A 27976-nucleotide genomic window follows, 5' to 3' on the forward strand; every position below is an offset into this window, starting at 1 on the left:
GCAGGATTATTTCTATAGCAAAAGGCTATATAGTGGGGGATAATCACCTAATGCAAATTAAGTGCACAAAATCGATCCCAGTCATTTGCAGCAGTCCAGCCTCCATGTTTCACTGACGGCAGATTTACCCAATCATCTCCATTTATCTGGGACTTGAAGTTTCACTGTATGCAGCCAAATAAATATGCATGTGTCCCAGAGTTAGATTTTTCTTTTACCCCTCTTTATTACCTATTTCCGCTGTTATTCTGTTTAGCTCTTCTAAAGACATGGTAGGCACCCCTGTTACTTCTTTAAAGCAGCTCAGGGTGATATGGCTGTGATTTCCCCTCAGAGTGGAGAGGGGAGTCGATGGCCTCCTCTATACTACACTCTCCTTGACAACAAAGCCAACTGTTGGGATCCCTCACAGGATTACACGAGAATATACATTGGCCTGTGGGAGGAGATTGAATGGGGGTGTAGAGACTGTGAGAGGGGCGAGGTCACATCTGGGGTCACAACTTCCCCCTCCTCCGAGCAGCAATGGCTACTTTGGAGAGGAGACTGCCCAATCCAGAGGCACTGACAGGACAGCCCTGGACCCCCTGGATCAATTCCACCGAACAGCATGGGGCGAGAAGTGAGCCCAAAATGCTCTTTAACTGTGGAAAATACTTCAAGCGGTGAATGCCGAGTGGGCCCGGGATGTTTATGCACTGACTTCGCGCAGGTAGAGGCCGGCAAAGACTGACAAAAAGTAGTTTAGGAAGCGCTGCTACAAAGGTAATAGAGATTGAGGAAGTGAAAGTTCTTGACTCAGCTACAACAGCAGTTGCCAGGATCAATTGGTGAAATGCATTATTGCACGCTGCATCAAGACTGGGACAGTAATGATTTGTACAAGTGTGCAACTGTCCTGCATATGCTATCACTCAGATACTGAGCATAGGAAAATAGGCAAAAATTAAGCATCTGACCAAGAAATTAGTTGAATATTCAATGACCAAATTCACTATTTTTAAAAACTCTTGTGCTGTCGTCTGCCCTAATCCTAAAAGTGCTGGTGGTAGAGAATGGTCCCCAATTAAAGTACGAAAGCTGTAATCCTTTTCAATCTGTTCTTTCTACAAACACAATCATGAGCACTCATTAATTTTAAGAGCTCCTGCAAGAAGGAAAAACACTGAAAAATTACAGTTTTGTTATGATCATGCATCGTGACTTTAAAAAAAAAACTACATGATTTTAATTCCACAGTTCCTGCAATGATTCTGGTTAGTAGAATAACTTCTTCCAAATTATTGTGTTGAATTGCAATCATTGCAGCTGGTCTTTGACTAAATTCAAAGTGGCACTTATGATGCAGGCATAAACCTGGTGTATTATCTTAAAAACCTTATCCAAGTTTTGAATTTTCACCCTCTTGCCTTCATGGAGTTTGTTATACTGTAATAAGGACTAGTCCTAATGTGGGAAATGTTATTTTAAACTACATAAATATACCGAAAGGTAACATCACTGTATGTGCTGGTAAGGATGCCATTCTGGAATAGGAGATAGGTTAGCATTGCTGTCTATGCAGGCACTTCTGTATTAGAGTTGCCAGGTAGCATGTCCCCATTTAAGACGTTTTCAGAAGCTAACAGCATCCTGTCAGTGCCGGGCTCTTCTTTCTCTTGCCTCTTGCGAATTCGCTTATGGATTAGAGGGACAAAGAGCAAAACTGATCCCCCAATGATTGGTGGAATTCCAGCCAAGTAAAAGGCTATTCGATAGCTGCCTAAGCGATCAAACAGAATTCCTGCATGGAGTTAACAGGCCAAAGGTTAATCAAGTTAGTATTAAATTCTGACATCAAAGCTGATGCTTAAATTTAATAAGCCACTAATCTATCTGGAAAATACACAGCTATGGCAACACTGCTTAGTTAAGTAATAACTTGAATGTATGAGCTGGAGAGGTCTAGACAGATCCCAAACTAATATTGGTTATCATTTCTCCCTGCTCCTTCTGTCCTGAGCACTGAATTGGGTGTAAAAACATGAACTGATTTTCAATTTAATGGAACCGTAAAAAATACATCTGTCAAATTTGAAGAATTTTGTAAAAAATTATAATGTTCATTCAAGAAAAACAGTTCTTGTTTCTCAGTAGCTTAATTTGACCAATATCTTTCCCCAGTCTTAACAGAGACCAAGAGGTGCAACTACTCATTGTTTATGTTATTATAAACAAGTTATATTCCTGAATGTAAAGGTGAAAAAGCACAAGGAAAAATGAAAGTGTTCTGGAAATAAAAATTATGGGATGTTTATGGGAGTGGCTCACGTGTTTCATCTATTAAACCATTTTATTTTTATTCTTTCCTCCGAGGAAGTACCTAGATTCCATTCTGGGTTCCTACTGCTAGAAGTTAGACCAATTACATGAAAATTAAAATAGTGCAGTACTGACCATGCCCCACCACAGGTTCAGGCTGTGGTTGCCCTACATGATGAATTCTGGATCTTGGGCATGCTATCAAATGAAGGACTCAAACGCAAGGAGGACGGATGAGACACCCTCCCCATTTCTATACAGAACTTACATTACAGTCAGTACATTTTTTTTTAGAATATTTAAATGTGCATCAGGCACTGAAGTGTTAAGCGCATCTGAGAATCATGCAATCATTCATAGAAATGTGACATTCAGCCAATCTAGTCGGTGCTGGTGCTTTTCTCCACATGTACATTCCCCATAACCTTTGACATTCCTCTATTTCAAGTAACCATGCAATCTTTCAGAAGAATTTATAGGTTTGGTTTCTATGTGGATTTTGTTTTCCATGTCACACTGGGCACGGAGTTGGACCATCTTTTTTATTTGGAGTGTGTGTATATTTACGTACACCTGTGTGTCTTCGAGTAGAAATTCTTGCGAGTGAAATTAATTTGTGGCAGTAATGCAAAATGGACAACAGCGAATCGACAACCCGTTTTATATCCTGTGTAATTTTCTTCTCTAATGGGGAGGAAGTGAAATGAGATGCATTGTAAAACTGGCTGCTAATTCACTACCCATTGTTTTCCATTACTGTCGCAGGCCAATTTCATCGTGCCCATCCCTCTTCTCCTCCATTTTATGCTCATACTTATAAGGGAAGTTGCCTAAGTAAATTTTTCAAGCTCTTATTGTACACTTGCAATGGTGCCTCTGTCTGCACTTTAGAGAATGTCCTAGATTATAACCAATTCTAGTTCTCTAATTCCCAAATTGTTGTAACTTTTGTTAGTTGGTTATAAATGTATAATCAAATATTATATTTAAAATAAGGACAGGATTTATGACTTTAAGATGGGAGCTGAATTATGTTGATGCTCCCTAGTACAATCAGCCCAGTAAAAATGGGGTGCCTCAAATTCACTTTCATGATACTGCTCTCTCTCCTGAGGCTATCTCATGGGGTCGCTGCAGACAGGCCTCTAAAATACCTATAGAAAAAAGCAAAAAAACTGCAGATGGTGGAAATCTGACTTAAGAATAAGAAATGTTGCTTGTATTCAGCAGGTCAGGCAACACCTGTGCAGAGAACAGATATTAGCATTTCAGCCATGGACCTTTTGCCAGAAACAACAGGCTGGATTTTGCTAGAGTGGGGCAGCTGTTAGTTAGATTTGCTCTTGTGCAATTAGTGCGATCTGATAACAATGCAGTGAGGACAACGGGTCAGCTGGGACATGGGTGAACAACAGTACAAATGGTATCTCCCTTACCAATGAGATTAAAGAAATGGGAAATAAGCAGAAGAAGCACTGAGAATGATGGTGAATTAGACTGAAAAAGAGAAATGTACTGAGGAAAATAAAAATTGTGCTTAGACAGAGAGGGAAAAAAAGACAGAAAAACAATTCTTTTTAACTTCTAAAAATTTTCTATTTTTAAAATCTCCTAAAACAATTCACAACCTGAAGGAATGAGATTCCACATTTATAATTTTACAGTTTCTGGTGAAGAGAGGTTGATTGGCAGTTATTTATAACTATCTTGTTGCTAACTGGGTACTTATGCTGTTAATTACTGGACATAACTTACAATAGTGAATTAACTGGGCAATTAATGCTCCAATCAGCATCTTTATGAAAATCATGGCACGGTTATGGATGAGATGCTGCTTTTGGAAAGATGATAATGGAGCGTTGCAAATTGGCCAGCAACTTGCTGATTAAATTGTGCATTAAAGGCACTGTTCCTATGCCATTATTTTCTCAGCAAAGGGTGGCCCATTAGCTCACAAAGGCTGCCCAACCCAATGAGTGTTTCCAGCAGTTTCTGCTACCCCCCCCCCCCCCCGCCCTCACATAGCAGTCAGGACACAAGCAGCCCATGCACCTGCAGCGGGCGACCTACCCTACTAAAGGGTTTTCCTTGGACTCAGATGCCCTGAGAAAAGGTGTTTTCTATGGGTGAATTTTACCGTGACCCCACATTGTGTTTACCGTGACCCCACATTGTGTTTACCGTGACCCCACATTGTGTTTACCGTGACCCCACATTGTGTTTAATGGCGGGGGAAGGAACAATGCCGCAGGAGCTCTAAAAATCAGTTCCGTGCCTCCGTAAAAAGACGGCGGGATCTTCCACTTCTGCCCATTATGACATGCATCCCGCTAATGGGATGCAAATGAAAGCCTGACCAGAACTGCCTGCTCATCTGCGCCACCAGTGGGAAATCACGCCGGCCCAGAGCACAGCTGGGCCAACATGGCGTGTACATACCGGCATTTATCTGAAGCAGGCCTGGGCTGCCTCTGGAGTTCGGGATGGAGGCCTCCAGCGACCGTGGCTCCTGGAATACGCAGCAGTAGGTGGGGAGCATCTATCAGGTGGATCTTCCAGCTCCAGTGTCTATGGGGAGGCCCACCTACCTTCTTCGGGAGGTCCATCTTCTTTCTTCAGCAATGGGTCAGTTATGTCTGGGTGCCTTTTAAAAATGGCGCTGGATATGATGGCGGGGCACGAGCCATCCAGCCTGCCCGCCACTGAAACATCACAAACCCCCCCCCCCCCGCCCCTGATGCATATTTAATGAGGCTGGGGTCATGCGAATTCCCAACAGCCTCCGTGGTGGGAAACTCACCTTCCCTGCTCCTGCCACAGGACCGAGCCCCAGGAGGGAAAATTCCACCCCTCTGATACTATCTACAATCATAAATCTCTAGGTGACAGGGAAGGAACGAGCCAATTGGATTAAACTTAAATTGAGCATCATGGAGGGAGAGGGGGAGATTTATTTTTGATGAGTCTGGCAAACGACCAGGACTGAAATGGTGGGTCAAATGATCTCCCTCTGTGCTGTACAGTCGTGTAGCAGCTTTGTGCAAATGCAGAGACAGTGCGAGAAGCACAGTGGTTAAAGAAAGAAAGGTTTCTGGATTTTTTCTTTTTAATGTTTCGTTCAGGAGGTGGGCATCACTGACTAGGCCAGCATTTACTGCCCATCCCTAATTGCCCTTGTTCAGGGGCATTTAAGGGTCAGCCACGTTATTGTGGATCTGGAGTCACGAGTAGGCCAGGCCAGGTAAAGACAGCAGATTTCCTTCCCTAAAGGTCATCAGTGAGCCAGATGGGACTTTACGACAATCGTTTCATGGGCGAGCACCTTCTGGTCGGCGAGCAGGGGGTGGGGCCCGCTCGCTACGCGGGGTGATGTCGGGCGTACGTCTCGATGTCGCCCCCCCCGCCATTTAGATTGTCAGTTTAGCGGACGTGCATCCGAGTCGGATGTCAAGGGCCTATTAAGGCCATTAAAAAAACCAATTGAACTCATTAATGGACCTGCCTGTCCAACCTTAAGGTTGGCGGACAGGCTGGGAGCGCTGGTGGGCTTGTTAAAAAGCATGAAACCTCTCCGCGGGCGGGATGAGGTTTCATGAGTGATTTTAAAAATGCAGAACATTTTATAATAAAAGTTTTGGACATGTCCCAACTCATGTGACAGTGTCACAGCAGGGGAATTTTTTCTAATCTTTATTCGAAGTTTTAAATCCAGAACCAATCTCCCTGAGGCAACACTTTTCCTCAGTGAGATCTGTGCACTCTTTCACACACACGCTCCCAGCTCAGGGAATCCCACCCCACCTGCACGGGGAGAAATGTTGTCCATGGTCATCATTAGACTTTTAATTCCAGATTTTTATTGAATTCAAATTCTACCATCTGCTGTGGTGGGATTTGAACCCAGGTTCCCTGGCTCATTATCCTGGGTCTCTGGATTACTAATCTAGTGACAACACCACTACACCACTGTCCCTTATTACTTTGTGGGATGAAATCCAGGGTTCAGAAATGCATCTTTGTTTTTTCATGTTCTTGAGAAGATACTTGCAGGTCATTTTGCAACAGGAAACAGAACTCCTTCCATGCCTTACTGCAGAACAGATGCCTACGTAAGCAGATTTCAGGGGAGTGGTGTGGACTGACTGATGGAAGCATATCATCTCTTTTGGTCTTCTTTATTCCACAGGCCTCTCATTTCCTCTTCACCTGGCTCCTATTTTGCCATAAATCAGGTACAATTGTGGTTTAAATGAAATCTCTGACAGAATGTGTTCAGGCCTTCATTACCCTAGTACTTCTATTCATGCCCCACTTTGGAGTTGGATCCACCTACTTCCCAGCCCCACTTCCACTGATTTCATTGTGTACCTTAGAAGGGATGTAACACTAGCATAATTAACTGATGCCCCAAATTCTGCCCCTCTCCTGAAAATGCCTTACCTTTGTCACAATCATTGAATTTCTAGCCCCAGATATCTGAATAATCACTAACTGATTCAAGCAGAAAAGCTTCTAACGGAATAGTAGTCAACCGTAAGTCAAGTTTCAATTTAAAAATTATCTGCATGCATAATTATGAAATGGGGCAAAATTGCTTCAATTACTACTTTTTTAAAATGTAGAAAGATTTTCAATGAAAATGTGTGTCAGGGTGATTTTCACTATCCTCTATTTGTCGTGAAATTGTAAAAATGTTCTTCACGTGCAAAACAAAAACAGAAACAGAAATACCTGGAAAAACTCAGCAGGTCTGGCAGCATCGGCGGAGGAGAGCACAGTTGAAGTTTCGAGTCCTCATGACCCTTCAACAGGGTCATGAGGACTCGAAACATCAACTGTGCTCTCCTCCGCCGATGCTGCTTCAACAGGGTCATGAGGACTCGAAACATCAACTGTGCTCTCCTCCGCCGGTGCTGCCAGACCTGCTGAGTTTTTCCAGGTATTTCTGTTTCTGTTTTGGATTTCTTCACATGCATGTTTGTGATTTTGCTTTGAATAGCAAATGGTGAATGTACTCCCTGCTGGATCACATTTGGCTAAGATTTGTCAACTGATTTGTTGAATGATCTTGTATAATAGCAGAGTGAGCACCTGGGCAATGTTGCCCTGTAGAATCTGTGCTAATAAGATGAAGGGTCCCACCCCAAACTTGAAAAAAAGCTTTCTCTTTCAGAAGTTGACCTATGATGCAATTAGAGCCTTTTCTGTTTCTATCTAAGGTGTAATATGATTTCATGGTTACTTATGTGAACAGCTAACGTACAGAACTTAAAGTGGCTTCAGTTCTTGCTCTGGTGCATTACTATTGCTTCATATCAATTGTGGAATAGCTTATATTTCAAATGGGAATTCCTTCAAATGATGCCTGGGCATTATAATTACAGGATTAAATAAATCTTATCCAAAGATCTACTTAAATGTTAGAAAATAATGGGGATTAAAAACTTTAAAAAAGTAAGAGCAAATGTTGACATCCTGTATCCTTTCCCTCCATCCTTAAATGCTATCTCAATTTTGCATTATTCTTAGTCTGCCTATCCGGTAATAAATGTTAAAACAAATGCCACTGTTGATTGTCACTAACCTGCAATGGGAGGTCCCGCAGTCATAGGAATAGCCATAAGTCCCAGAAGGAAGCCAATAGCCTGTGACGCCTCTTGAGGTCCAACAAGCTCAAAGGCAATAGGTGCCATAATGGTGATGAAACAACCATCACAGAGTCCCAGGAAAAGACAGACAATAATGAGAGTTTCAAAAACACTGCACAGTGGTATCATGATGGACATAAGCCCTAACACCCAAAAGGATGCCACCTACAAGTGGGAAACATGAGAGAATTATTTCTAGTAAGCCATTATTCATCAGGAACGACAGTACTAAAGTGAACACCTTAGATTAGAAATAATAGCCAAATTAGTACATTACCATTAAACAGCTATACAATTAATAAAGCACCTCCACAGAGGGCATGCGCTGAGTAGCAGCTGTAAGTAAAGGAACTGGAGTACGGATCTTTCATTGAACAACCAACTGAACTTTTAGCTTTTCCTTGTACAATATTTTTTCATGTTGTCTCACTCACACAAACAATTGACAGGGTTAAGTTTTGTTTTCATTATTTTTTCAACAGTTTAAAACCTACAACAGCTCTTATTCTATCGCTACTATTGCAACAACTGTAAAAAGTGAATGTTGGCAAGCTATTTGACTTTATGGAGCATCACAGCTGATCCTGTGCTAATCTAATATCCACACCCATGTATTTTCCAGCAGGATTCCCCTTTTCAGTGTTCAGAAGCAAGAAAATGTTTGCCACATCGCTACCCCCTAACCTGAAGTTGCTGAGGCCCAAGTGCAGCAACTGCATCTCAGCTCTGGCTAATATCAGCTGGCAAATTCATAATCGACATGGCACCAAATCTGGTATTTTACTGGTCAGCGTGGCTCGACACTAAACTCGGTGCGTTTACCCACAAAGCTCCTTATGCCTAGATCATATTTACAAGTTTAATACTTCAATAGAAATCAGATTGGGCATTTTATAAATCCTAATGTTTAACCAACAATTTCACCTTAATAATTCTGCCCCTGCTACATTTAGGAAATAGAAAATCATCTAGGAAATCAAGGGAAATGGATAGTGGGTAGGAAAGCAGAGTTGAGGCAGATCAGCCATATTGAAGGGTGGCGCAGGTTCAAGGGGCCTAGGGTCTACTCCTGCTCTTATTCTTTATGTTCTTATGGTCTTACATATACTGGGATTGTAAAGCCATGACTATTGACTTTCAAAATGACTTCCATCATAAGAATTTCACCATGTTTATCATTCCCCAAGCCAACACTCGTATCTCTTCAGCCACCAGACTCATCACGCTGACTTTGAAAATCTGATCTTGATTAGAATCTGAACGGAGTTTGCTAAATTGATAACTGAATCTATTCTTGCTTGAATGAGTTTGATGATTTCCTGTTCAGTTTTCTAAAACTTATATATTTAATTCCTCATGTCTGGAAGTTGATGATATTTCCCATCCTAATATACTTACAGGCAAAAAATCTTAGTAACTGTTCCCAGCACGGTACAGTTGAAACCCTTTTAAAGTCACCAAACAGTGCAAAAACCCCATTGAGCGCTGGTCCCATGGCTATTCAGGCTCTGACCTAGAGCCCGAGTCACAATTTTATATTCACTTTGCTCTGAATGCACATCCAATGCAGTGAAGGTTGAGTGTACCCTGAGCCAGCAGAGTTACAATTTCTTCCTCTTCATTCAGATTTCACGCTGCTTTTGTCTTGTGAGGTGTAACCCTCTCACACCTTCGACCTAAATAATTTAGTGGATGCCAATTTGCTAATGTGTCTTTAATTGGAGCAGTTTTTTTGAAAAGGAAATGTTCTCATGATTTTCCATTACGTATTAATTTAACTTCCACCAGGGAAATTCCAGACAGCACTGTGATGACGAACCTTGGAAATACATATAGAGAGTTTAACTCTTCTCCTCAACAATGGAGCATCTGGTTTGGACTGACTTACCTGCAGGTAAATCTTCCTGGGTCCAGGGATGCAGTCACCAATTTTCCCAAAAGCTAGACGTCCAACACCTGACGAAGCTCCAATGCAGACGAGTAGTATCCAATTTCTCTTATCTTCCTTGAACTCTTGTCTGACATGATTCACCTGCAGCCAAATCATGCAATGGATGTTAGAATGAATACGGCAAGTGACTACGGGGGCTTCTGACAAAGTGAGTGACCATTTTGTCCAGAAGATAAAGCCTGGAAACTAAGTGGGGTTTCTCCCAGTCTTCTGCGCTAACCAAGGGAAATGGTGTAAAAGGCTACTTTCAGCAATGTTTCTTCAGGAGATTTACCAATCTTCTGTTTTCAGCAAGATATCAGAGGAACGTCCATTTTCTGGACCACTTTTTTTTGTTGACCGCACACGTTATTAATGTTTTGCATAAACTGTCCAATAAAGAGTGTTATAAAAGACTGAGACATTAGGATCTATTTCATATTACTAATGATACTTCACTTATACTGCATTTTGGGAAATTGCACATCTGTTTAGATTCAGGTATCAACATGCTTTGTGATCATTCTGATTTTGCAGTAAGCTGCACAAAACAGAAACAAGAATGAACTCAATCCAAGTTGGATAATCCGAGTTCACTAAGGAATATCTCATTTGGAAAGTTTTGATGTCCTTTTTAAGGGAGATATTCTACTGTGTTGAATAAATGGCAAAAGTAATACTTCAAATGAATTTGTCTCACCTCCTTTCCCGAAGGTTCTGATTGGCCTATGGTTTTTCTGGGTGTCTTTGAATATTTTTAAGGAAGAGGTGGATAGATTCTTGGTAAGCAAGGAGGTGATAGGTTATCAGGGGTAGGCGGGATGCAGATTTGGGGTTACTATCAGATCAGCCATGATTTTGTTAAATGGCAGAGCAGGCTTGAGCGGCTGAATGGCCTACTCCTGCTCCTTGTTCGTATGTCCTCCAATAGCTCACACAGGTAAGTGTTCTTCACTTGTGAACCTACACAATGAGGCTGCATGAACATGAAGCAGATCACTGCCAACCCTGACCCTTTCCTCACCTGGCATCGGTCACAGGATAACAGTCAGGAGTCAACAGGGAGATCAAACAGTTACAGGGATTACACAATAAATGGGAATATTCTAAGAGGGGTAGATGAAGTGAGAGATCTTGGCGTACAAGTACACAGGTCCCTGAAGGCAGCAGTTCAAGTAGACAAGGTTGTAAAGAAGGTATATGAAATGCTATCCTTCATTGGCAGAGGTATAGAATATAAAAGTAAGGACATAATGTTGGAATTGTATAAAACATTGGTGAGGCCACAACTGGAGTATTGTGTGCAGTTCTGGTCACCACATTACAGGAAGTACGTAATAGTCTGGAGAGAGTGCGGAGAAGGTTTACAAGAATGTTGCCAGGGTTAGAAAAGTGTAGCTATGAGGAGAGATTGGATAGGTTAGGGTTATTTTCCCTGGAACAAAGAAGGCTGAGAGGTGACTTGATTGAGGTGTACAAAATTATGAGGGGAATAGATAGAGTGGACAGGATAAAATTGTTTCCCTTGATGGAGAATTCTAGAACCAGGTTACACAGATTCAAAATAAGCGGCAGAAGGTGTAGGGGGGACATGAGGAAGAACTATTTTACGCAGAGGGTAGTGGATGTCTAGAATTCACTGCCCAAGCTGGTGGTAGAGGGAGAAACTCTAAACTCTTTTAAAAAGTACCTGGATCTGCACCTAAAGGGCTGTAAGTTGTGCTATGGACCGCGTGCAGGAAGGATTAGAAAGGGTACCTGGGTGTCCTCGGGCTGACATGGACAAGATGGGCCGAATGGCCTCCTTCTGTGCTGTAACTTTTCTATGGTTCTAACTGAAATCAACTAACTCAGCACATCCTTGGGATTAGATTATGGGTTTTCCTGGTCTATATGACTCTGTCTTCTATTGAATACTAATGAGCGAGCTGCCGGGCAGCAGCTAACAACTTGTTTCAAGCCGATAAAGATTAATATTATCCTCTTATGTTCTGTCATACTGTCAATTAGTTTTATATGTGTGTCTCTTCCATACTAAAAATGTGTCACATCCAGTTGCTTGCATAAAAATGATGGGTGCAATTTATTTTCTGATGTGTTCTGCTTCCCAATCTGTTTTCCCGATTTGTGCCTCCAATCTTGCTAATACTTTACCAGATAGGCAAAGTCTAGAGAGACTATCCATCCTCTTCTCATGTTTCAGTCATATTTTTTGAATATTAAGAAAGGATACTAATCCTTGATGCGACTGAATATAGAACTGTTGGCTTAATGTATATATGCATTTATATATATATATATATATATGGGCAGAATTTTACCATTGGCATGCAGGGGCAGGCCCCACACATGCACGCATAAAATGACACGCAGTATCGTCAGACAATCGTCCCAACCTCACCGCGCGCCATTGCCATATTTCGTTGGGCGGGTGCGTGACGATATCCGCTGCACACCCGCCATTAATAAACGGGCCACGTAAGGCCTTTGACTCACCAATTGATGCTGATTTTTCGACACCTGTGCAATCTTCGGGTCAGCGCATGGGCGCAATGGGCAGGTGGGTAGGAAATATTTGTATAAACCTCATCCACGGGTGGGAAAAGAGGGCTCACTGAGGTCGCGAGTGTGCTCTCTCAAGTATTGATTTTTTCAAAGTTTTTGAAACTTGCCTGTGTGATCTGCAATACTTCAAGACACATACCAGCTGCTTTGTCTGCACTCGTAACCCTCAGGTCAGCACTCTGCGGTGAGGAATTTTTTTGGGGGCCTGCATGTTTCAGGAAGCCTTCCCATAGCCTGAGAATGGGACCTGAACTCTCCACTTGGAGGCAGCTCCTCTGAGGAGGAAGGGAGGGCTAGAAGGGGGAGGAGGCCAGAAGTGCACATTCAGCCTCCAGGGGAGCCACCTTTGGGAGGACAGGCGCAGGCAAGGGGCACAGGGCCAAGAGGTAGACCAAAGCGGAAGGGACCGCAGAAGACGCCACTATCCTGCCAGGGTATACAGGCAGCGAAGCAGCTACCTCAATATGTCTGAGGTGCAGTGCCGAAGGAGGCTCCGTCTCTCAAGGGAGACAGTCAACTCTATCTGTCAGATGATAGGCCCTGAGATCTCTGCGAACTATGTGGGTGGGCACCCCATGCCAGTGGCTCTAAAGGTCACAACTGCCCTCAACTTCTATGCCTCTGGTTCCTTCCAGGGGTCAGTGAGTGATCTTTGCGTTGTCTCCCAATCAGCTGTCCACACTTGTGTCAAGCAGGTTACCGACGCTCTGTTTAGGTGTGCATTAACCTTCATCCACTTCTGTTGGGACCAGGCCAGCCAGACACAGTGAACCAGGGGCTTCACGGCCATTGCTGGCTTCCCCCGCATCCAGGGTGCTATAGACTGTACACATGTGGCCATCAAGGCACCAGCAGGTGAGCCCGGTGCCTTCGTCAACAGGAAGGGCTTCCACTCCATGAACGTGCAGATAGTGTGTGATCACAGGATGCCGATTCTACAAGTCTGTGCAAGGTACCCAGGCAGCTCCCACATCACCTACATCCCCAGACACTCCCAGGTGTCGGGGCTCTTCAATGCTCCAGCTCGGCTGGATGGTTGGCTACTGGGTGACAAGGGCTATCCCCTCAGAAGGTGGCTCATGACGCCTCTCCGCCATCCAAGAACAGAAGCTGAGCAGCGGTACAATAGGACCCATACCTCCACTAGGGCTGTGGTGGAGAGAACCATCGGTCTTCTCGATGCAATTCCGATGCCTGGACCGCTCAGGGGTCGCCCTCCAGTACCACCCCGATCGTGTCTCAGTGATAGTGGTTTCACGCTGTGCTCTCCACAATCTGGCGCTGGAAAGGGGGGACATTGTGGGCGATGATGACGTCGATGCAGTGGCTGTGGCTGCATACGAAGTTCAGCAGTGAGTCCGAGGATGAGCACGCACAGGGAAATGCTGAGGGGGTATACACTGACCTGGGCATACTGCAGGGAGACAGGGACACCCGGGAGGCTTTAATCCAACGAATCCTCAGCTCGCTCACCACAAATGGACCTCCAGGACAAGCCTGGGCTGTAGACTCCATAATCGATACCTAAGTGCCAAATCTTCCAGGTTAGGAACAGTAACTAAGGATCTTGTTAATAAAGCTGAATGTCCCACAAAGCACTCCTAAAATTTTTGGAAACGATACACATACAGAAGAAAAGAAATACTATTGGAGAAAATTCTGAAGGAGAGAATCTATCTCCACTTGGAGAGGCAAGGTTTGATCAGGGATAGTCAGCATACCTTTGTCAGAGGGAGGTCATGCCTAACAAATTTGATTGAATTTTTTGAGGAGGTGACCAGGTGTGTAGAGGAGGGTAGTGCAGTTGATGTAGTTTATATGGATTTCAGCAAAGCCTCTGACAAGGTCCCACATGGGAGACTTATAAAGAAGGCAAATGCACATGGGATACAGGGTAATTTGCATAAGGTGGATTCAAAATTGGCTTAGTTGTAGGAGATAGAGGGTGATGACAGAAGGATGCTTTAGTGGCTAGAAGTCAGTGTCCAACGGCATACCACAGGGATCAGTGCTGGGACCCCTATTCCTCGTCATTTATGTAAACGACATAGATGACTGTGGGGGGTAGGATTGGTAAGTTTGCGGATGACACAAAGATTGGCCGGGTGGTTAACGGTGAGGTTGAGTGTCTTGGGCTACAAAAGGTATAGACAGGATGGTCAAATGGGCAGATAAGTGGCAGATGGAATTTAACCCTGAAAAGTGTGAGATGATACACTTTGGAAGGAGTAATTTGACAAGGAACTATTCAATGAATGGCATGACACTAGGAAGTTCTGAGGAACAAAGGGACCTTGGTGTGTGTGTCCATAGATCTCTGAAGGCAGAGGGGCATGTTAGTGGGGTGGTGAAAAAGGCATATGGGACACTTGTCTTTATCAAACAAGGCATAGATTACAAAAGTAGGGAGATCATGTTGGAGTTGTATAGAACCTTGGTGAGGTCACAGCTGGAGAACTGTGTGCAGTTCTGATCATCACGTTATAGGAAGGTTGTGATTGCACTGGAGGGGGTGCAGAGAAGTTTCACCAGGATGTTGCCTGGGATGAAACATTTAAGTTATGAAGAGAGGTTGAATAGACCTGGGTTGTTTTCGTTGGAACAGAGAAGTCTGAGGGGCGACCTGATCGAGGTGTACAAGATTATGAGGGGCATGGACAGGGTGGATAGGGAGCAGCTGTTCCCCTTAGTTGAAGGGTCAGTCACGAGGGGACATAGGTTCAAGGTGAGGGGCAGGAGGTTTAGGGGGGATGTGAGGAAAAATCTTTTTACCCAGAGGATGGTGGCGATCTGGAATGCGCTGTCTGGAAGGGTGGTGGAGGCAGGTTGCCTCACATCCTTTAAAAAGTACCTGGATGAGCACTTGGCACGTCATAACATTCAAGGCTTTGGGCCAAGTGCTGGTAAATGGGATTAGGTAGGTAGGTCAGGTGTTTCTCAGGTGTCGGTGCAGACTCGATGGGCCAAAGGGCCTCTTCTGCACTGTGTGATTCTGTGAAATGAGGCACCCTCAGCCATGGTCACATGTCTGAATTTAATATCACAAGCAAAGAAACCTAATGAAACAAAATGACAAAGGTGATCCAACTCAAAGCAAATCATAAGGACCTCATCTCGGGTCAACACACAAACACCAGTGATAAACCCGTGGTGTGCCTATGGTGCCTTATGTTTAGGTTTCCATGTTCGACGTCTTGGTGCTGCCCCCTCGGTAGGAGTGGCATCTGAGACAGCTGCTGACTCTGCTGTCCTGTTGGCTTCGATGACCTTGGCGGTCGTCCTCTGGCCCATGGAGCCTGTGCTGGCCCCACCTGGGAGGGAGCTGCCAGTTCCACAGCTGGCATCTCCCCAGTTTTCGCAGCCTCAGCGGATGCTATGGTCACTGGCAGAGGGGTGGAGGAGCTTCTGCCCTCATCCGCAGAGACGACAGGCAGCTGCTGCGCTGACGTGAGGTCACTTCAGACCGTCCTGCTCACCTTGGGCTGGGAAATTTGGTGCGCTGAGCATCTTCCACACTGGCACTGACCAGCTGAGGTCAATGCCGATGTGAGGGCTTGCTGGTCAGAATGCATCCCCAGGAAGCCCTAATGAGTCTCCTGGAATAGCCTCTCCACGAGAGTTGCCACTGTATCCATGGAGGACGCACGGTACTCGGACATGTGGCTCATTGCTTCAGTGATCGCCCATGTAGAGTCCTCCACCATGGACAAGCCAAGCATGGCCTCATGTATCTCCACCAGATGCTCCCGCACACCCGGCCGCATTTCCTGTATCACGGACGACTCCAGAGGCACATCATCAGGCACCGACTGAGCATGTGCCTGGTCCCCTACAGTCCTCCAACTGCTGGCGCCAGGACACTCTCTGTCTCTGCCAGCTCCTCCAGCGACTGTAAAGTGCCCTCACTGCTGTGCCCCGGGACACTAGCTGATGTAACTCCCACCGAGGTGCTAGTAGTTGGTGTCTGCCTGGCAGAAATGGTGTGACGCTGGTGAGATTTCAGGGCCCTCAGGTGTGAGAGGGGACCTCTGCTACTCCTCCTCCTGGCCCTGCTCCACTGATGCTGAAAGGAAGAACAAGGACATTGGATCAGTTAATGTGCATCCCTGTCCCCCGGATCATTATGCGCTCATCCTCCCATAAGCAATGGTCAAGCCACGTTGCAAACTTAAAACAATGAACATTCAGCATTGCTATGGCTGTTGGGAGAACAATGCTGACCTCACTGCTGGACAAACATACCTGGCCATGGCATCCCAGCCTCACCGACACCGATGGACCTGGGCACATGGCGCCTCTCCAAATCCAGGTTCTCCTGCTCAAACCAGCTGAGAATGGCTAACTGCTCCTGGCCGCCACCAGTCCTCATACACTCTGCAGCATTCTGAGCATTCTTCTCCTGAAAATGAGAGAAGAGCATTGATTTGTGCAAATTGCAGAGGGGTTCTCTTTGTGCACGGCCCACCCCAACCAGAGTGAGACATATCAGGCCTCCAGTGCCTCCTCACCCTGCTACTGCTGAACACTCACACAAAGATGCTAGGCCTGTTCCCTACCTCCCCATGCCCCGCCTTGGCTACATGCTGCCTACATCACATTAAGCCTCACACGGTATATCCTTCCATAGCAAGGAGGCACAAGCATGTGGAGCACAGATGGTTCGTTGCCACGCCATCTTGAAGTTCCCCTCCCAGTATGTCATCACCCTGACTTTGACATGTCCTGCAGTTCAAGCATAGCACCCTAGGTGCAGCTCCTCCAGGTAGCCCCCAGAACAGTCATGTGGGCCTCAATGTACCACATGCTGCGGGCACAGAACCCATCTCTTCACCACCCTCATATCTGCTGGCCCACCAGCAAAGGACACATGCCGTCAATGATTCAATGCAGTCACTACACTCAGACTTGACGGTTGGCGGGGGAGCACAACAGAGTGGAAAGCTGACCTGGGTTAAGTGACCAATGCCAACATTGTCCTCACCCTTCCTGAGTGCAACAAGTCATTGAAGCGCTTGCGACACTGCATCCAGGTGCGCCGCACCACATCGCGGGAGCTCACAGCCTCCACCACCTCCTCCCAGGCAAGTTTCGTCATGTGCGGGGGGCCTCCTGCTCCCGTCCTGGGGAACCAGCACCTCCCGCCGTGCTGCCACCTCCCCGAGGAGGGCAGCAAGGCAGTCATCGGAAAACCGAGGGGCGCACTGGTCCCCCCGCCCTACCCTCCGGCCTGGCCTGCCCCGATGGCCTACCCTCCGGACTTGCATAACCTCCATTGCCCCTCCGCAGAGGCCTTCTCCCAGCCATTGCGAACAGCCTTTCCAAGGCTGTCAGGCCTTCCTTTATAAAAGCCGCTGGATCGCCATTTGACCCAGCGGGCTGAGCTCATCCGCCCACTCCCGCTATGCACGGGAGTCATGAAGTATGCTGGGTGGGCCTTAATTGGCCCGCCCGCATAAAATGGTGGCACGGACATGATCACGAGCAGCGACCATGTCCATGCTCGCCCGCTGCTGCTCCGTGCCATCCAGAAAATTCTGCCCATATACATGTATATTTATAAATATAAAAGATACTCAGTTTTTGTCCAAACTGTTTTAATCGATCAGATTAAGGGGCGTGACTGTTGGTGGGTTTATTTGACAGTGCCTGGTGCACACGGAGGCATGTGTGGCACACTGAGGACTGGAGCGTGCGATGCACATGCGAATGCCAACAGTTGGAGGTGGTGGTGGCAGGGTGGGGTTATCGATGGAAAACAAGAATAGCAAAGGTAAGGAGAATCCAACAACAAAGTTACTGAGGCAGGAGGGATTGTTTCTATGGGGACTTGGGATGGGATTGAAGGGAATGGAATGGGATCGGGATGGCATGAGATGGTAAATAATTTGGTTAGGAATTGGTTAAGAGTGGCAAAACGGCAGGAACAATTATTTGATACAGCTTATTATTTAAAAGCTATCCTTTGTGCTAAAAATGAAGATCCACTAGATTTGAATGAAAACATTTTAGAAAAGCTGTTAGGTGAATTAAAGGAATACATCAGCGTTAATTCTTTCAATAAAGAAGATGAAACCCTCCAGAGTTTCCACACAGTCTAACACCTATGGGCATGCCACTGCTCAAATATAAACTCAAGGAAGGAACAGTTATAATCTTGCTTCTTCTCTTTTTCTTGAGTTCTCACAGCACCACAACCTCCACCGCAGGTCGGGCAAGGAAGCAGGTCCTGAATCCAACCCAGCTGGAACGGGATTGACCCTCATGCTGTCGGCACCAACGTGATCCACACTGGCCCACTGAGCTAACCAGCCCTGCTAAAGGGCCAAGTTGCTGTGGCAAAATGCACTTCTACACACACAGTAGTTCAGAGCTATGGATTGTAAAGATATAGGTTCAAACTTTCTTTCCATCACATGGCTGACCAGGAATCTCTCCCACTCTCACCACCACCTGTCATTGGTATATGTTAGAAGGATTTACAAATTGATGATGCTGGGCTGCATTTTGAACACACCTTTAGGCATCAAGTTGTGAAGTGGGAATTGAACCCAGAGTTTATAACTCAAAGGCAGGGATGCTACTGCCGCAGCACAAGAACACCTACAACATTCCTACAAAACCTGAATCCTAAACAAGGGCTGTATCAGGGAAATTGGCAATTAGGAAGTTTCTTCAATGACAGATGCTGAAATTTCAGGGAAATTTCAAGGAAATAGAGAGCCGCAACTTCCTCGGAGTGGCGATCAGTATCAGGCCAGTTACTTACATGGATTTTTTTCCAAGCCTGTCTTGCCCAACCTTCCGGGCGGGATCCAGGCAGTGCAGCTCATTCCCAAGGCCAGCGTTGAAGTCCAGCTCCGTCGAATTGAAGGAGGGCACGCCCCATTTTTCACGGCACAAGCTGCCATAAACCAGGTAGTTTTAAAGGTGCCATGAAATTTAAAGGTCCTTGACAGGTCAGGAAGAAGGTAAGTGTCCAAGGTAAGTGGATAGGATTTGGGGGTGGGGTAATCGGAGGTCAGGGGTGGGGTGTTGGACCTCATGGGATGGGATGGTTGGGGTTGGTTGGTCCTCGGTGGAGAAGGGGTCAAACTTCTGTGGCAGGTGTGGGGGGAGGGGGTGGGGTTGTGGGGGGGGGGGGGGGGGGGGGGGGGAGGTGCGGTCAATTGCCCTGCAAATCCTTACCTGTAAAGATCCGAGAGGGACTTGCCAGCACATCTTTGGGGTACCCCCTCAATCTGAAGTTATGGCCCATTGAGTTTATTCCTCAAACGATATTGACCCATCAGATGTAAAACTGCTTTTTCAATTCAGGAGAGAACAGTTCCCAATTAAATTTTCATATACCATGACTATACACAAGTTAAAAGCCAGACTCTCGACAAAATTTGTATTTATATTCCTGGTCCTTGGCAAATAAGGTCAGGGAAAAATGATAAAAGGCACATTTAAAGGCTCTTTATCTGAATGCACGTAGCATTTGTAATGTCTTGGGTGAATTGATAGCACAAATTGGTGTAAATGAGTAAGATAATGATAGTCATTACAGAGACATGGTTACAAAGTGACCACGATTGGGACCTGAATTTTCAACAATATTTGACATTTCAGAAGGAGAGGAACAAAGAGAGGTAGGGTAGCACATATAATCAAGGATGAGATCAGGACAGTAGTGAGAAATGATCTTGGTTTGGAGGATCAAAATGTAGAATCAGTTTGGGTGGAGATAGGAAATAGCAAAGGAAAGAAGTCAATGGCGGGAGTGGTTTATAGGCCCCCCTGACAGCAGTTACACTATAGGACAGAGTATAACTCAAAAAATAATGGGTGCTTGTAAGAAAGGTACCGCAATAATATTGGGCTATTTTAATCTTCATTTTGATTAGACGGATCAAATTGGCAAAGGTAGTTAGGAGGATGAGTTTATAGAGTGTATTTGAGACAGTTTCTTAGAACAATATGTTCTGGGACCAAGCAGGGAACAGGCTACTTTAGACTTAGTATCGTGTAACAAGATATGTGCAATGTTAATTAATGACCTTATTGTAAATAATCCTCCAGGCAAGAGTGATAATAACAAAGTAGAATTTCACATTCAGTTTGAGGCTAAGAAACGTGGATCTGAAACTACTGTCATAGGCTTAAATAAAGGCAATTACAAGGGTATGAAGACAGAGTTGGCTGAAGTGGAATGGGAAAATAGAGTATAAGTAATTTTGAAAAAAAGACGTTGTTCAAGCCTTTTGTCTTGAGCTCATCAAGACAATTCCCAAGAATAACAAATGTAAAAGGAACAATAATTACACTGCATGAGAAGTGCTGATTGATTGGCAAGTGGACTCTGATTGGTAAAGGAGTTGCCATGGAGAATGCACCAGTTAACTGACGACTGACAGCTAACTGCCAAGATTTGTTTAAATTTAAACCAGGTAGATTGACTGATTGGTCAAGACATTGCCCTGGGGAATGAAACAGAGAATGGCTGTTGCCTATTTTGTTTAGTTGAAAAAGGCACAATAAGAATACATATTCTTTCTGTCTGCAAAGGACAGGGACCCTGTGTATTCTAGCACCCATAAGTGAGCCACATTGCGAGCCTGACTGATAATTTTAAATTGGTTGGCAGTGTATTTTTTAGCACGCAGAGGATTGCGGAATTAGATCTAATGTTGGCCGCTATGCTTTGAGTTTTACAAGCACCAGCTAGTTGGGTATGGTCACGTAAACTGGGCGACCGCTTTGCAGAACACCTGCGGTCTGTCCGCAAGAATGACCCAAACCTCCCTGTCGCTTGCCATTTTAACACTCCACCCTGCTCTCTTGCCCACATGTCTGTCCTTGGCTTGCTGCATTGTTCCAGTGAAGCCCAACGCAAACTGGAGGAACAACACCTCATCTTCCGACTAGGGACTTTACAGCCTTCCGGACTGAATATTGAATTCAACAACTTTAGGTCGTGAGTCCCCTCCCCCATCCCCACCCCCTTTCTGTTTCCCCCTTCTTTTTTTTCCCAATAAATTATAAAGATTTTCCTTTTCCCACCTATTTCCATTATATAAAAAAAAAACCCACTAGAGCTATACCTTGAGTGCCCTACCATCCATTCTTAATTAGCACATTCATTTAGATAATATCACCAACTTTAACTTTAACACCTATGTGTTCTATTGTACTATTGTTGTTGACATCTTTTGATGATCTGCTTCTATCACTGCTTGTTTGTCGCTACAACCACACCAACCCCCTCCACCTCTCTGTCTCTCTATCTCTCCGCCCCCCACACACACACCTTAAACCAGCTTATATTTCAGCTCTTTCCTGGACTCGAACTCAAGTTCTGTCGAAGGGTCATGAGGACTCGAAACGTCAACTCTTTTCTTCTCCGCCGATGCTGCCAGACCTGCTGAGTTTTTCCAGGTAATTCTGTTTTTGTTTTGGATTTCCAGCATCCGCAGTTTTTTTGTTTTTATGGTCACTATCTTGCCTGTTGCGAACAGCTGAAGGGACATGCTGTTTGATATGATCCCCGGTCTTTGGGACATACGGCCGACATAGCATTACGTCAGCGAAATCCATATACCACATTACTCATTTGTGTGATAGGCAGAACGTTCTTTTGGCTTGACGGCGACCTCCTGTTAGTGGTGAATACCACTCGTGTTGCTAACGCAAAGTAACAGCATAAAACGGCTAGCTTTACCTGTTGCTCAAATTTCTGAGATACCTTACCCCTTCAGGGTAATCTGAGGTAGACTGGGCACTTTTTGGGACTGAAAGTGGCAGCCTTAGGCACATTCATGATCGGCTGAATGGCCAGTTTCTGTGCCGTAACGTTTCTATGGTTCTATTCATGAGCTTGCGTGATATACAGCAAACAAAAACCTAATCAGGGTAGTTATTATCTCTCAGGGTGGCTTTGGCGTGCCCTATTTCAGCATCAAGCTTGCACAGTGAGCAAATGGCTCAGGCCCTATTTACGAGGTTGCCAATAAGGCCAATCTTGACCCCATTCACACTGCTAACTAAAGAGGAGCAGGCAAGTTCTTCTAGTGCCCTAAACAACAGTTAGTGTTCAACCAACATCACCAACATCAGATTTTCTGATTATCTATCTCATTGTTGCTTGTGGGGCCTTACTGTGTGCAAATTAGCTGCTGTGTTTATATTGTTGGCTTCACGTTGATTTGGGACTGAGTGTTTAAACACATGTAGAGTCCCGCCGACTTGTCTAGTTAAGTTTTTAATATTAACAAAGAGCCCAAGGACAGTCATCAACAAATAAAGATTTAAGAGTTTGCCTGCAGCCATTGCAAAGGAAAAGTGGTGTTACATCACTTCTCTTAAAGCAAATCCACACTGAGATTCCTGTGTTGTGCTGCAGATTCTTTGAAATTAATCATATTATCACATTAAAGTATCAGCTCAATTGATTGGTGATGTCAGTCATTCATCCAATTCGGCAGAAGAGTAGCAGCCCTTCTGTGCCAAGAGCCATTTCGAAAAGGTTTTACAGTTTATTACAGAAAAACAGTAGCAGGGTTGTTGTACTTACCAAGTGAATATATGGCACAAAGTAGCCCAGGACCGCAGTGGCGATTCCAAAGGCCCAAACCCTGTATGTTACCTTCCTGAATACTCTCAGATTTAGGTATCTCCTGCATTGGTGAAGACAGTTCAGGGTTCCTTTTGTGTCAGGCTTCAGTCTTTCTTCAGCAGAGGGCAAAGGTAACAGAGGTTTATATGTCAAGGATAAAAGTATCTGTATGAACATGAATACACTGAGAATCTGCAGCGTGTGAGCTAGGCCCAGTATGTCACCAATATTCTTTAAGAAAAAAGGCATAGCGGTGGAGAACACGCTGCTGCCAGCTGTCATCACTCCATTAGCGAGGCCTAACCGGCGTCTAAAGTAATGGCCAAGAATGACTAGTGAAGGCTGGAAAGCAAAAGATGATCCACATCCAAAGACAATTCCATAAGTCAAATACCTCAGTTCCAGGGACCTGTTGAAAACAATGGAAAAGTATATTACAGCAGATAACTTGACTCCTAATATAGAAGGGCCCGCTCCTCTTTAATGTCAAAGGTTCCCCCAGATCAACTTACTAAACAGATTTCATTTTATAGAATTGCATGATGGAGAACCCATTAATTTACAGGAAAAAGAAGACTGACACCAGCTGCCCTAGTCCACTTGAACCAGACAGCCAGGATACATAAAATAAGGAATTCATGGAATGTTTCTGCAAGGTGCCCAGAAAGAAAATATCAGTTCTGGTAATAATTGATGTGATTAAATTATCAAATATTTTTTCACTGTGTAGCCAATAGCTGCGCCACACAATCTTCATTGGCTCCAGCATGGGATAACTGGATCTTCAACTTGTGTCTCACAAACTATTAAAGAAGCTGAAGAATTTGAGCTAAATTTATGGTATTAAAATCACCCACTGTGAACTGGGACATGCATTCCAGGATTTGATTCCTTTGCCATCTGAAGTATTTTTTTATTGATTCACGGGATGTGGGCTCCGCTGGCTGGGCCAGCACTTAATGCCCATCTTAATTGCCCTCTTGAAAAGGTTCTTAAAAAGCCTTCTTGAACTGCTGCAGTTCATGTGGTGTAGGTACACTAACAGTGCTGTTAGGAAGGGAGTTCCAAGATTTCGACCCAACAACAGTGAAGGAATAGTGATGTATTTCTAAGTCGGGATGGTGAGTGATTTGGAGGGAAACTTCCAGGTGGTAGTGTTCCCATCTATATGCTGGCCTTGTCCTTCTAGGTGTTAGTGCCGTGGACTTAAAAGGTGCTGTCTAAGGAGCCTTGGTGAATTCCTGCGGTACATCTTGTAGATGGCACACACTGCTGCTACTGTGCGTCGGTGGTGGAGGGAGTGAATATTTGTGAATGTGGTGCCAATCAAGTGGACTGCTTTGTCCTGGATGGTGTCCAGCTTCTTCAGCGTTGTGGGAGCTACACTCATCCAGGCAAGTGGGAAGTATTCCAGCACACATCTTACTTGTGCCTTGTAGATGGTGGGCAGGCTTTGGGGAGTCAGGAGGTGGGTTCCTTGTTGCACGATTCCTAGCCTATGAACTGGTCTTGTAGCCGTAGTATTTATATGGCTAGCCCAGTTCAGTTTCTGGTCAATGGTAACTCCCAGGATAAAAGCAAAAAACTGTGGATGCTGGAAATCCAAAACAAAAACAAAAATACCTGGAAAAACTCAGCAGGTCTGGCAGCATCTGCAGAGAGGAACACAGTTAACGTTTTGAGTCCGTTTGACTCTTCAACAGAACTAAGTAAAAATAGAAGAGACGTGAAATATAAGCTGGTTTAAGGGGGTGGTGGGAGAGGTAGAGCTGGATAGAGGGCCAGTGGTAGGTGGAGATAACCAAAAGATGTCACAGACAAAAGGATAAAGAGGTGTTGAAGTTGATGATATTATCTAAGGAATGTGCTAATTAAGGGTAGGAAGCAGGACAAGCAAGGTACAGATAGCCCTAGTGGGGTTGGGGTAGGGTGAAGGAATCGAAATAGGCTAAAAGGCAGAGATAAAACAATGGATGGAAATACATTTAAAAATAATGGAAATAGGCGGGAAAAGAAAAATCTATATAAATTATTGGAAAAAACAAGTGGGGGGGATTGGAAAGGGGGTGGGGATGGAGGAGAGAGTTCATGATCTAAAATTGTTGAACTCAATATTCAGTCCGGAAGGCTGTAAAGTGCCTAGTCGGAAGACGAGGTGCTGTTCCTCCAGTTTGCGTTGAGCTTCATTGGAACAATGCAGCAGGCCAAGGATGGACATGTGGGCATGAGAGCAGGGTGGAGTGTTGAAATGGCAAGCGACAGGGAGGTCTGGGTCATGCTTGCGGACAGACCGAAGGTGTTCTGCAAAGCGGTCACCCAGTCTGCATTTCATCTCTCTAATGTAGAGGAAACCGCATTGGGAGCAATGAATGCAGTAGACTAAATTGAGGGAAGTGCAAGTGAAATGCTGCTTCAATTGAAAGGTGTGTTTGCGCCCTTGGATGGTGAGGAGAGAGGAAGTAAAGGGGCAGGTGTTGCACCTTCTGCGGTTGCATGGGAAGGTGCAGTGGGAGGGGGTTGAGGTGTAGGGGGTGATGGAGGAGTGGACCAGGGTGTCCCGGAGGGAATGATCCCTGCAAAATGCCGCCGGGGGTGTGAAGGGAAGATGTGTTTGGTGGTGGCATCATGCTGGAGTTGGCAGAAATGGCGGAGGATGATCCTTTGAATGTGGAGGCTGGTGGGGTGATAAGTGAAGACATGTTTCTGGGAGGGAGAGGAAGGTGTGAGGGTGGGTGCACAGGAGATGGGCCGGACACGGCTGAGGGCCCTGTGAACCACTGTGAGCGCAAAACCTCGGTTAAGGAAAAGGAAGACATGTCAGAAGAACTGTTTTTGAAAGTGGCATCATCAGAACAGATGCGACGGAGGCGAAGGAACTGAGAGAATGGGATAGAGTCCTTACAGGAAGCGGGGTGTGAGGAGCTGTAGTTGAGGTAGCTGTGGGAGTCAATAGGCTTGTAATGGATATTGGTGGACCGTCTATCACCAGAAATTGAGACAGAGAGGTCAAGGAAGCGAAGGGAAGTGTCAGAGATGGACCACGTGAAAATGATGGAGGGGTGGAAATTGGAAGCAAAATTAATAAACTTTTCCAGGTCCAGACAAGAGCGTGAAGCAGCACCAAAGCAATCATCAATGTACGGGAGAAAGAGTTGTGGGAGGGGGCCGGAGTAGGACTGGAACAAGGATTGTTCCACATACCCCATAAAGAGACAGGCATAACTGGGGCCCATGCAGGTACCCATAGCCACACCTTTTATTTGGAGGAAGTGAGAGGAGTTTAAGGAGAAATTGTTCAGTGTGAGAACAAGTTCAGCCAGACGGAGGAGAGTAGTGGTGGGTGGGGATTGTTCGGGCCTCTGTTCGAGGAAGAAGCAGAGAGCCATTAGACCATCCTGGTGGGGGACGGAGGTGTAGAGGGATTGGACATCCATGGTAAAGAGGAGGCGGTTGGTGCCAGGGAACTGGAAATTGTTGATATGGTGTAGGGTGTCAGAGGAATCACGGATGTAGGTAGGAAGGGACTGGACAAGGGGAGAGAGAATGGAGTCAAGATAGCAAGAAATGAGTTTCGTGGGGCAGGAACATGCTGACATGATTGGTCTGCCGGGACAGTGCTGTTTGTGGATTTTGGGTAGGATGTAGAAGCGGGCCGTCTGAGGTTGGGAGACTATCAGGTTGGAAGCTGTGGAAGAAAGATCTCCAGAGGAGATGAGGTCAGTAACAGTCCTGGAAACAATGGCTTGATGTTCAGTGGTGGGGTCATGGTCTAGGGGGAGGTAGGAGGAAATGTCTGCAAGTTGATGCTCAGCCTCTGCAATGTAGAGGTCAGTGCGCCAGACAACAACAGCACCACCCTTGTCAGGAGGTTTGATGACAATGTCAGGGTTGGACCTGAGAGAACGGAGTGCAGCAAGTTCAGAGAGAGCAGGTTAGAGTGGGGGAGAGGAGCAGAGAAATTGTACTCCCAGGATATTGATAGTGAGGGATTCAGTGCTCGTAATGTCATTGGGCATCAAGGGGTGATGGTTGGATTCTTTCTTGCTGGAGATGGTCATTGCCTGACACTTGTGTGGTGCAAATGTTACTTCCCACTTGTCAGCCCAAACCTGGATATTGTCCTGGTCTTGCTGCATTTGGACAAGGACTGCTTCAGTATCTGAGGAGTTGCAAATGGTGCTGAACATTGTGCAATCATCAGCGAACATCCCCACTTCTGACCTTATGAAGGAAGGAAGGTCATTGATGAAGCAGTTGAAGATGGTTGGGCCTAGGACACTACTCTGAAGAATTCCTACAGTGATATCCTGGAGCTGAGATGACTGGCTTCCAATAACCACAACCATCTTCCTTTGCGCTAGGTATGAATCCAACCAGCAGAGAGTTTCCCCTTTGATTCCCATTGACTCCAGTTTTGCTAGGGCTCCTTTATGTCATACTCGGTAAAATATGGCCTTCATGTCAAGGGCAGTCCCTCTCACCTCAGCCCGGGAGTTCAGCTCTTCTGTCCATGTTTGAACCAAGGCTGTAATGAGGTCAGGAGCTGAGTGGCCCTGGCAGAACCCAAACTGGGTTCTGTGAGCAGGTTATTGCTAAACAAGTGCCGCTTGATAGCACTGTTGATGACCCCTTCCATTACTTTACTGATGATTGAGAGTGGACTGATGGGGCGGTAATTGGCCAGGGTTGGATTTGTCCAGCTTTTTGTGTACAGGACATACTTGGGCAATTTTCCACATAGCCAGTTTGATGCCAGTGTTGTAGCTGTACTGGAACAGCTTGGCTAGGGGCGCGGAAAGCTCTGGAGCACAAGTCTTCAGTGCTATTGCTGGAATATTGTAAGGTCCCATAGCCTTTGCAGCATCCAGTGCCTTCAGCTGTTTCTTGATATCACGTGGAGTGAATCAAATCGACTAAAGACTGGGATCTGTGATGTTG

The 27976-nt window shown here is 45.4% G+C and overlaps 1 protein-coding gene across 1 annotated transcript in view; it reads right to left on the reverse strand.

Moving 5' to 3' along the window:
• Window positions 1-1556: 1556 nt before the first annotated feature.
• The window catches only part of slc16a2 (solute carrier family 16 member 2), a 113896-nt gene continuing 87476 nt past the window's right edge, over window positions 1557-27976 (reverse strand). The window contains exons 3-6 of the mRNA XM_041196187.1: window positions 22997-23447; window positions 9838-9981; window positions 7886-8114; window positions 1557-1783 (exon numbers count right to left, since the gene is read on the reverse strand). Coding sequence (XP_041052121.1) covers window positions 1557-1783; window positions 7886-8114; window positions 9838-9981; window positions 22997-23447 — 1051 coding nt within the window. The remainder of the gene's footprint in view (window positions 1784-7885; window positions 8115-9837; window positions 9982-22996; window positions 23448-27976) is intronic.

Source organism: Carcharodon carcharias, chromosome 9 (assembly GCF_017639515.1).
Source record: "Carcharodon carcharias isolate sCarCar2 chromosome 9, sCarCar2.pri, whole genome shotgun sequence".
Classification (NCBI taxonomy): domain Eukaryota; kingdom Metazoa; phylum Chordata; class Chondrichthyes; order Lamniformes; family Lamnidae; genus Carcharodon; species Carcharodon carcharias.